Source organism: Dicentrarchus labrax, unplaced genomic scaffold (genome assembly GCF_905237075.1).
Source record: "Dicentrarchus labrax unplaced genomic scaffold, dlabrax2021, whole genome shotgun sequence".
Taxonomy (NCBI): Eukaryota; Metazoa; Chordata; class Actinopteri; family Moronidae; genus Dicentrarchus; species Dicentrarchus labrax.
This window is the reverse complement of record NW_026136715.1, coordinates 15,248,270-15,259,852: the sequence shown is the minus strand read 5'-3', so window position 1 is coordinate 15,259,852 and position 11,583 is coordinate 15,248,270. Positions and strand designations below refer to the sequence as shown.

Below are 11,583 nucleotides of genomic sequence, written 5' to 3'. Positions count from 1 at the left end.
TCAAGCCAGTTTTGTGACTTTATTTATGTGTTTTTCTTAAACTTTACAACATTACTTTCTAAAGGTTTTAATGATGGGATGTCATACTCAAATCTTGCCTCCAGGTAGCGATAAAGTGCTGACAAAGCCTTGCGTTTCCGTCCAGCTGTATGTAGGCTCACTGCTTACAGATGTCAGGGGGCAGGGTTAACAGAAGAGGAGGTGATTGACAGACAGGTCTTTAAGCCAACGGGAGCGCCGCCTCCCCCCCAGCTAGGGGCGGGGCTAGATAAGAAAACCTGCCCTCTGAGTGGAGGCAACAGCAAAGACCTTAATCAGGATCACACAACAATAATGAATGGAAACACGTCGTAGCCAAGAAAGTTGAGCAGCAACTAAAAGTAACTGTTTGTTGGCATTTGAAATTTACCTATCGCAGGGGGGAAATCACCTGTAAGTAATGGATTGGCCGGGGAAATTAGAAAGTACTTTCTGGAGAAGAAAGCTGCTGTACTTTTATTGTTACTTTTGAAAGTAAGTTTTGAAGGGAAACTACAGTGGAGCACACTGTAAACCTAAAACGCGTGAGTAAGTGAGTGTAAATGGCATTTTGGGACATTGATACGAGACTACTGCGCTGTCAGCTGTTCATCTGGAAAAGTGGATTCTTTGGATCAATCCGTTAATGATATTGTTGGAATATTTGGAAGGTTCTTTTTAATTTTTTTTTACTTGGGATTTATCATCACTGAAAGAAGCTGGGGGGAAAATGGGTAATATAGAGAGTGTGGACGGCCAGTCGGAGATGAAGCATCACATCATGCCTCTGAAGGTGCCCATGCCTGACCCCACGGAGCTGGAGGAGAAATTTGCCATTGTTTTGGTAAGTTCGTGGTCTAAATGTCACAGAGATATGTATAACAACTTTCTAAATGTTTAATTTGAACTTAAGTTGATTTTGATTCAAATTCAAATAGCGCCAGAATAAACATACCCAATAATGGAGTTGTTGTTTCTGGAACAAAAGAGTTAGTCTCTTTTGTTTTTATAACTTACATTAAATTGAATGTGTCTCGTCCATTATGAGCTGCTAAATATTCTCAATGGACCGACCTGTGCTGCTGTCCCGCCCCTCATTCTCTGCCTGCTGTCCCCCCTCTCCTGCGGTTCTTTTGTCTCCCCTAAAGTCAGACAACTCAGCGTTTGGCTGAAGTGGCAAACTGAGCACAGCATGGTGAGACTGGCGGGGGGGGGCATACATTATACTGTACATCCTTGACAGAGCACACATCACGGCATTGGGTTTATTTAAACGTTTTCTCGCTGCAGGCTAATGTCATCTGAAAACAACATTTTCTGAATTCCCCCAAAACTCCCACACCCGATGAGTCTCTCCCCTCCCCTCCCCTCCCTCCCTCCCTCCACGCTCCACATCAGGCTGGAGTTGAGCTGTCTGAGCGCTTTGTAATAATGAGCACACAGTCAACACCCACTTTTACCAGCTATCAACACAGTCAAGTGACTCTGTCATCCCACGTCAAGGGGACATTTCTTTTACAAGAGAAGGGACTTTACAGATTTGCACTTTTTTTCGGGAACAATCATGTGGAGTTCTGCTCAGAATAGTTATTCTGTGTCAGGCTGTTATTATTCATGATAAAAGTCCTATCTGATCTATAACACTACAGGAGCTGTAATGATAAGTCAGTCTGCGCAAAATTAATAACAAAAGCAACTGTTTTGTTAATCTATTAATCATTTAACTCACATTTAAAACAAAAATACCAGAGGTTGTTTGGTTCCAGTGAAGTGATTTTCCTTTGTGACAGTAAACTGAATGTTTTTCTTTCTCTTGGATGTTGTTTGAAGATGTCACCTTGTGTTTTAAAACTTGTGATGAGAATTTTTCATTATTGTCATTTTAATGTTATTATTTTATAGAAAGTTTATAGAAGTATTGTATTCAAGTACTTCTGTGAAGGCATGAATTACAGAGTAGCCTGTAGCAGTGGTGCAATCTGGGAGTCGAGTCAAGATAAACTTCTAAAAATCTGTTAAACGTTTTAGAATTTTTCTCAAAATAGCTTTTTTTCCCTTGTAGGTTACAATTACAACACAGTTCATACAGATCAAACACTCTGTTACCTAGAATAAGTTGTTTTGATCTACAGAGGGAGCAGGTCCTCTTCCACAGAGGCCACCTCGTTAAACCGCCACCTTTCTACAGTAGCCCAGAATGGACAAACCAAACACTGGCTCTCTAAATCCTACACACTAGTCCTTTAAGACAAAATGTCATTAGTTTCTGGCTGAGAGTTAGAGGAGAAGACAGAACTCCCATATCTGTCCTGTAAGACTACAGCTAGTAGCTGGTTAGCTTAGCTTAGCATGAAGACTTAAAACAGGTGGCAAGAACTGGCCTGGCTCTAACTCACAAATTAACACGTTACATCTCTTTGCTTTTTTATCTGTTCAAAAACCTGTGTTGTGAAGTAGACAACGCTTCATTTTAGAACTAGAGAACCGGACTGGATAGTGATAGATGGTGAGTGACTGTACTTGTGTAAATAGTGGTCGATGCCACATTGGTCGTTTCACAATGCCTGGTAGAATTGGTATAATATCCTTTGAAAGAGCTACTTTTTTTTTTTTTTTACATTTAGTTACGTAACGTTTTAGTCATGAAACATCACCGCAACTTGCACCACAGTCGTCTCTTACAGTTTCCACCGCCACAGAACCAGACAGGCATAACGTGCATAAAGACACAATTCAGAAAAGATTTTAATGTAGAGAATACGCTACCTGTTTATTTTTTGTTCCTCACAGGTGCTTATTTTGTGCTCCCCACGCCACATTTCAACATAACCCCACCCGGCTTTGATTTTCAGCTGTTTAAGACCTTAATTGCAGCATCAAGCAGCAAAGAGCTTCACAGCATTAGTCTCATTCTTGCACACTTTGTGGAGGCTCTGTGTTTCTGGAATAAAGCCATTATTTGCTTGGTGGAGCAGCTACAGAGGAAAGCTCTCATATGAAGAGACTAGCACAGCAAGAAGCCATTCAAGGCCGGCTTGTTAACTGCTGTGCCTCAAAGTCTCAGCTAGTGTGACACTTACACACTGTACTAAACTGTTAAGATCTATCATGACAGCTCAAGTTGTGTCTCTGTCACGTAGATGACTAGTTGGACATTTTATATAAATGTAAGGTTTTCCATGTGACTGATGGGTACTGATTTGTAGCCGTCATATTTCCCGTAAAGGGGAGAAAAAAAATCAACATTTATCCTGCCTGGAGACTGGAACAGTCTGCAGTTGCTTGACTGCCCTGCAACGCAAAGTAAATCCCTGTTATTATGTTCAGCCGTGCAGAGCAGATGATTTCTATGCAAGAGGCAGTAGACTCAACATTTCAGTTGTGTTTTTGACAGGGAGAAGTTTTCAAGCTCTCTGACCCCACCCCACCCTACCCCATAGTAGCTCCAGATTTCCTTTACTTTGTGGGAAAGGATAACATGCTTGTATATATTAGTGTTCTTATCAGACAATGGTCCTCTCTCCGCCCTGCTTGCCCCTTGTTGCGAGATAAAGGCACTTCAAAAGCTTCTGTCTTCATGTTTGGGGTTCCTTTGGAAGTCAAGGCCATGGATCTGATCTTCTTCCAAAGTATCATATATATTTGAAATAGTCTGAGAGGTTTCTAAATTTAGCAGGGGTTGTTCTAATAGCAGAGACATAATTGTTTTTTTTCAGCCTCAAAACACACTTCCCGTAAATGATATTTGCATTTTGGTGGTATATGCGTATAAGTGTAATTTCCCCTCCTTTGGACCACTGTTTCCTCCTCCACGGTGCATGCTACTGTAAACGGATGTGTCTGCATCTGCATGGCGGGACTAAACCTCTCCTCTCAGACACTGCTCACAGACGTCCCACTGGACTGACAGCAGCCCATAATGATGTCATGGGTGCTGCAGCCTTCGCCAGTGTAGTAATATCCCTGGGCTAATGACTTTAACAGGGCAGCTCTACTGTAGATGGTTGAGGGGAGTGGAGGAGGGGTGAGACCCCTGGGTTAGCTTCGACTGCTTCATGCGGTCTGCTAATAAAATGCCTGGATCAGGTCTAACCGGCAGCATGTGCTAAAGGCATCGTCTCCTTCGTGTCTCTTTTGTCAGAAACAGCCTCAGCTCTGTTTTTTGTGGCTGGAAACAGCTGCCTGCCATTTTCCTTTCTTCGATTTACAGAGGAAATTGCATTGTAGCCAATGGATATTGTGGTTGGTTTGCTTTACAATAAGAACTGTGTTCCTGCAGGCTGCTACAGGGTGCATAACATGTCATAGATTTACAGATATTTCTCACAGACAGAGGACATATCTATTATTCTGTTATCTGTCATTTTGTTGATCTGCTCTTTTCACCCCTCTCTTTGTCTGACTCTTACTTGTCTTTGGTTTTGTGTGATTCCAAATGGAAGTGGAACCTCTCATTCACTCCCCCAGTCAGCGATTCCTACCTTCCCATTCCCAGAATTCACTCTCACTGTGGTTCTGTCCTACAAAATAACCTCCTCCATATGACTCTGTCCTTATGAAAATGATGTGAGATGAGTGAGTGGCATTTTCAGAGGTGAAAGTCTGGCCTGTGATCCTCTTTCAAAGTGCCCGAGCACCAATCCACTGCTGGATTCCTGCGGTCTAGTCTAGGCTGAGGCCACAGGAGAACTCAGAGAGGGAAAATTCCCTTTGAACTGGCGGTCTGCCACTGTTCTTGGTTGTAATGACTTTACCAACATTTTCAAACAGCGCACACATATTTAAGAGCTGTTACAGGAGCAGCATGGGATTATTTTCACCACTTGATTGCGCTGGAAACCATCCCAACCGATTTGTCTGACTCTGCTCAACTCCCCACATCTTTTATATTCTGACATGGAGTTGCATCATGCGTATAGATGTGCCATTGCAGCTTTTCTTTTGAGGTTTGATTGTTCAAGAGGGATATCTCACCATTAATGTTGTGCAAATGTTGGAAAAGTAAGTCAGTGGAAGTGAAATCAGACATGCTGACTGTGTGACTCTAACATCTTGTCTGACATCACTGTTTCTTGATGGCTAAAGTCTAAAGAAAGCTGCAGTGTCTGATAGATGCCACTTAAGTGGAACTAATGGAGTCAAGCTGTGCGATGTGTTTTTTAGCCGTAAAAACCTAAATCATTTTTATTTGTTTAATGACGGTTGCAGTTTATTTATGTGACTTGTGTGTCTACCACTCCCTTTCTCACACACATCATCGCCACCATTGCTCATTTCTAAAAGGAGAAAATGTGTTTGTTACGTCACTTAAGTTGGAAGAGTGTGTACATCTGGCTCAGCCACCCACCACTATGTCCCGGGAAGAGGGGGATTATGGGAGTTGAGTACACACAGTTAACTTGGTTTTAGAGCAGCAGAGCAGGCAGGGTGGGAGGGGGGTTCAGCACAAGGCTGCCCACCTGGCTCTCTCCACCCTCGGGCTACAATTCCCCCAATCCGGGCCAGGCTTTATGGGGAGTTTTAGTGCTTCTCTGCGTCTCTCCTTGCAGTTATTTTGGAAAGCAAAGGTCAAGTTACAGACCATGACTGAGCAGATATAACATGTCCATATAGGTTTTATTGAATTAGAATTAGATAAGAAGATCAATGCCAGTCTCATGTCTTTATGGTAAATAGGAAGCTATAGCCAGCAGCCAATTAGCTTAGCTTAGCATAACTACTGGAACCAGCTAACTTGGCTCTGTACAAAAAACTACCAGCACCTCCAACTAATCACTATCGCTCACTGGTTAACACAACAAAACAAAGTGTAAAAATGAGAAGTTGTGGTTGGACAAAGCCAGGCTAGCTTTCTCCCCAAGTTTCAAATATTTGTACTAAACTAACAGCTGGCTGGGGCTTATTAGCATAAAAACACAAGAAAATACCAAACTATTGCATTTAAAGCCAGACAGACCAGCAGAGATAGAGCAAAAGTAGTATTTGTTGTTTACTTTTCCAAGCACTTTTTAGGGGCAGATTTGTACTTTTTCATTCAAACATAAGTTGTTTGTTCAAATCACTGAAATCTGTGTAGATCTGGATTTATTCATCCATGCAAAGAGGCTGCATGTGTTTACCATTTATATGCATATGTATGTGTTTTTTGGTATGTGCATTTGTGCATGTCAGTGGGGGTTTGCATGCTGCCCTAATGCAGCTGCACCAAGGCTGTAGGTTGGAGAAGTGGTTTCCTCCTCAATACAATGGGGACTCTGTCGGTCAGTGTTGTTTTAGAAAGGGGGCCTCATCCCCTGGTGCCTTTTGTGCCTCTACACTCTTTTTACATGGACGCTCAGGAGAACTGCTGTAAGCCCATTTAAAGAGCCAGTGGGTTACGGCTGGATGCTACCTCTCCTATGCACTAGTGACATGATGTAATTTTTTTCCCAGGCCTTCCTTAAATTACATACAGTAGTCTTTCTTTATTTCTCAAGACTTCTGCTTCTGCGTTTTTACAGTTAGCACTTCAAGGGAATGAAGTCATACTTAAAAACAAAGGGGAACTTTTTAAGACGTATGACTGATTCAGTTGTTTTCAAGTGCTTTTCTACACATGTGGGCTTTCTTTTGCTTTTGGTTTTTTTTCCAATTTATTTTATTATCACTGTTTCTCCATCCCTCCAACACAGTCCTCAACACAGAAGATCAAAAGGCCTGGCCAGCATGAGTTATTGAGGCATTCATGTACCTGCATTCCTGACATTCTTTGTGTATATCATCTGTTGGCTGGGGCTTCCCTGGACCCTGTACGGACGCACAGAGGAGAACAAACAGGATGTTCGCTACACAGAGATGAATGAATGCCTCCGATTCATTACCAATTGTAGTATTTATTTATAACTCACTCCTAACGTCACTTATATCTTTGTTTGTGGTCACATTTCCTAGATACGGTTTGCTTAAAGAAAACAAATAAATTGGACGATATAGTTGTCAGGTGGGATTTCTGAAATAGATTTATGTCACTGTAGCTGAAAAACGTCCTAGATAAGCTGACATAAACAAGTGCGCATTTCAAGTTCGCTCACGTTTGAAGCTTGAGGAACATCTGGCTTCAGAAGGACTTTGAGCTCAGGACATTTTTGTCTTTATCTCAGGCTGGGGCTGGTAGTTCAGCTTCAAGAACCCTGTGATGATAACGGCCTTTAGCTTCAACCCAGCTATCACCGCTGTCGATCACTGCTATGTCACCGGGTAAATAAACGGATTAGCAAATGGGCTCTGGGAGGTGGTTCTTGATTTATCAACCGAAAATGGCATTTCACCAACTTCCTGTTGCTTTGACTGGCTGTGGAATGTCCATTTGGTTGTGAGTTGTAAAAAGGGACTGGAGGGAAAGTTATTTCTCTCAACAAAGTGACTCAGAGGTCACAGACTAGAAGATGTGAGTTCATGAGAGAAGAGAGGAGGCTTCAGAGTGCATTCAGGCTGGAGAAGGGAAGGTTGTTGAGTAGCAGGAGGGCAGAGAGGGCTAAAGGAGTCTAAAAACATCACACCACAGCTGTAAACTGTGTTGCCTTTAAACTCCTGATTTAACGGGGATTTAACACTCCATGATTTGAGTAGTAAAGCTACTGAGGGAAAGTTTCAGCCATTAGCTTTGAGTTTTTGCTTTTCTCTATTATACCACTGAAACCATCAGTCAAGTAATCAGACATGAAAATAAATTAACAACAATTCTGATAATAGATTAATTGTTGAAGTCATTAACAGGATCAGCTGCTTTTCTCTTTTTTATGTCATTGTAATGTTTTAGTCACTTAGACAAAACTAGCAATTTAAAGGAGTCACCATGGAGAAACTATGATTGACACTTTTCACTATTTTCTGATTTATAGACTAAACGATTAAAATATAACAAAACTAGCAATGGTGATTTAAAATGTTCTCTATTTTTATAGACTAAATGTTTCAATTATTCATTTAATTGGGAGAAATTATTGAGAGATATTTTGATAATTAAAATGTATGTATTTTTAGCCCAAATTTTCAGCTTATAATAAATCAGCTCATATCAATATTTAAGAAGAGTGTAAGCTGTGTAGAATACACAGAATTTTCCATTTTCATTGTTAGTGGGTTTGTAAATGTAATGCAATCTTTGTTTGGATCAGTTGTGTTACATTGTATTCACTTTCTACAAGTTTCACATGGTGAATGTGGTTTGGGGATCGACTCTGCATTTGCATGTAAATAAGGTGCGTTCCCTTACCTGTTATGTTAATATTTTAATAAACAAGCTCTTAACTGAGTTTGTTTATATATGCTTTACAAACAAGGATCCAGCATCAGGAGATCAGGAAGTGTGGAAAGGGAGGGGTGAAAACTCTACTTCTCCGCCTGTTAGAAAAACATCTTCTCCTCTGTGCTCTCCCTCCCTCCCACCTTCAGTCCCTATCTCTGGGTGAGCTGGTAGCGTCTGCTTTACTGGCCTCCCGGTCTTCCAGCATCTTTGTGCATGCTTTGTTGTGATTGCCTGGTTCGGGTTACCTCACTAAAGAGTGATAAGGTGATCAGGTGTCTGCTCAGAGAAAGGGGGGCAGTGTTTTCTCACACTCTGCTCTGTCGCTTTCAATTCAGCGGGGCTTACCTGGGAGCTGGAAAAACACCTACAATTCATCCACACACACAAACACATTGTTGGAGTGGATGTGCAAAAGCACACACTCTCATATTACACGTAACAGCTATGGTACAAACCTGACATACACTAAGGGCAGTTGTTTGATTTCATGAAGAGTGAAGGAAGTCCCTGCAGCACCATGACGACAACAGCTGAGCCCCCCATCCTGTCTCCTCTCATTGTGTTTAAATACTAAGGAAAAGAAGGAACCTAAACAATAGCACTGCCCGTTATTAGTGAAAAGCTAGTGTGATGTATTTAGATGCTGTCATAGACTGATTCACACTTTACCATGAATGATGTCATTGAATCAAGTCAACGCACTCGATGAATCTCACCTCAGTCATAGTCTACTGTCCAAAAAGATGGTTCTGTGTTTACCCTCCCTGTCCTTCCTGTTATCTATTTCTCTTTTCTTTTCTTCCCCAAGGGACACATTTATCTTAAACTATATTCAGCTACCTTTGGCAAAGGAACTGGTGCATCAATGTCCTTTGTCATTGTAAAAGCCTAAAATATGCTCAGTTAATATGCTACAAGAAAACATAAGTCATGCCAGGTCCCATGCTCATTGTGTTTTCTTTACCTCCTTGTTGGCTCTACTTCCTGATAGGGATCAGTGGCCTGGCTTTTTCTACCTTCTTCAGACAGCACCCTTCATTAAAGAGCTTCTAGTCTTATCTTTCCCCTCACTGGCTGGTCCAGTGTTTTGCTTTGTTACCAGATCATTGAAGTATGTTCAGAAATGTGTTGCTTTTTCATATATAGCCACGGTGCTTTGAAACAATATATGCGACTTTTTCTCTGATATTATTAAGGATAAAGTGCAGCCAGATATCTGAGTGTTATCCTGGACTCAAACATTTTAGCAGCCAAATGAAATCACATACAATGTCAACCTTTTATTCGCTGAAAAGTACAGCAGGAGTCACAGGATTAATGTCCAAACAGGATCTGAAAAAGCTGATCCATGCTTTTATTACCAGACAGTTAGTCACTTTCCTTTCAGGCTTCAGCTGCTGAAGTTGAAACAAAACCAAAAAACATTACCTTAATCCTCAAATCTCTAAACTAAAAGCTATTGATTTTAAAATGCTGTTACTCTTGATCTACAAATCAATGGATGGATTAGGACGACTATAATTAAAGATTTGTTGAAACTGGTATATTTATTTATAGATTTAAAGGAATAGTCTCATTTTTGAAAATGAGGAGATTGATACCACTCTCATATCTGTCTGCTGAATATGGAGTTACATATTATCTTTTTATCTTGTTGTTTTATCTTTTTGTCTCACACGCAATCTGTGAAGAACCTTGAATGGATGTGTAAGAAATGTGCCATAAATGTACAAATAAATGACCTTGCTTTGCCCTGAATGTGTGTTTTAAGCTTTGGTGTGTGTGGATGTGGCCCTCCACTATGTTGCTGGGAGAGCTTACATTTTCGTCATGGTCCCTTCTTCCTGGACCCCACCCTGATGACCAGACACTCAGTCCTGTTGGGGTAAAGAGGGCTGTCTGGGCCTCAATGACTGAACTGCCACAGGCTCTGTCCAGCGTAGGGTTAGGATAGGGAGCTCTTTAGCCACCCACTCCTTTCCCTATGAGCTGATGACAACTAAGTCTGGCCTGTGTAAACCTATCAAAATAGATAAAAAACACAGACTCTGCCTTTCCAGCTCGCTGAGAGAGCACAAAAGAGAGAATCACATTGAATGCATTTGCTTGGTAGGCCATTGAAATGTTGTTTGAGTCTGTAAAATTGGATTTAAGGCAAAGCTCATTTATGAAGTTTGTTGTTGTGTCATGCATACAATTATGCCCAGCTTGCATCAGCGTACAAGCCACCACACATTCATGTAAGCCAGATCCAGAATGCTGCACATGCACTTTCAAACAACACAAAAAAACTTAAAACACAGACCTCCACTGCCTACAAGAAATTTCTGAAATCACTGATAAAAACATTTATTCTGGATAGGTCACCTGGTAGAGCTGGCCTTGTTGCAGCTGCCCAGGGTTCAAATCTGGGTTGCCTTCTCTTCCATGCGTTTGAGACAAGGTTAGCAAACTTAAACACATAAAAATGAAACAACTAACAAGTAAATATTTCAGGTTTTTCTAATCTTTAATTATCCTAGTGTGTACACTAAAGAAGAAAACACAGCTACGTCTTGCAGAATCAACTTCTGTTGCATTCCTGGGAGCAACAGCAACAGCTCTGGCAATACAGTGTCCTCTCCAAAAACAAACAGGTTGAGGGAAGTCTGCAGGCAGGGCTCTAACATTAAGAGTAATTTAGTCTGGTGGTGTTATATCTTATCCTGACTGAAAGTGTGAAGCTGTGAGAAAGATCAGGGGGAGGAAACATCCTGTCACTCTTTTCCATTTGTCTCTCTGGGAATCTCTGGCTGGAGCAAGTCGTAAGCTCACCTCAAGGCTAATTGTAAATCAGGTCGGATTAGGAAGCTGTCCAGTTTAGGGCAGATGGAGTTGCCCTGTTGACTCTGATGTCTGAAGTGACCAGCTCTGCAGCATCCCCCCTCAGTTGTAGGGGTCTGTGCGTGACTTGAGCACTCTGCTGAGTCCCTGATGGCTCTCTTGGACTCTCCATGCCTCCTTAACCTGCAACCTGACCCCCTCAACTACTTTAACTGTTGAGTCTTAAAAACCTCTGTCTTCCTTTGTCAGTGGCTCAAATGTCTCTCTGTTTTAGAGTTTATGCCCTCTCTGTTGGCCTTGTGCTACTCCAGTACTTAAATCTCCTCCACAACATCCTTTCACCTCCAAACACTTACTACCACTTTGTGTTTTTTCCTTTGTTTGTGCGTAACACTTTTATCTTTTTTTAAGCTAGTTACCTGTTATCTCTCCAAGGGCTGTAAACAAACACTATT

The 11,583-nt window shown here is 41.5% G+C and overlaps 1 protein-coding gene across 5 annotated transcripts in view; it reads left to right on the top strand.

Annotated features, from left to right (window-relative positions):
• The first annotated feature begins 301 nt into the window (after nucleotides 1-301).
• The window catches only part of fmnl3 (formin-like 3), a 33,635-nt gene continuing 22,353 nt past the window's right edge, over nucleotides 302-11,583 (top strand). For all 5 annotated transcript variants that reach the window (XM_051424077.1, XM_051424075.1, XM_051424076.1 and 2 more), the window contains exon 1: nucleotides 302-862. In XM_051424077.1, the coding sequence (XP_051280037.1) occupies nucleotides 749-862 (114 nt within the window). In that variant the 5' untranslated portion in view covers nucleotides 302-748. The remainder of the gene's footprint in view (nucleotides 863-11,583) is intronic.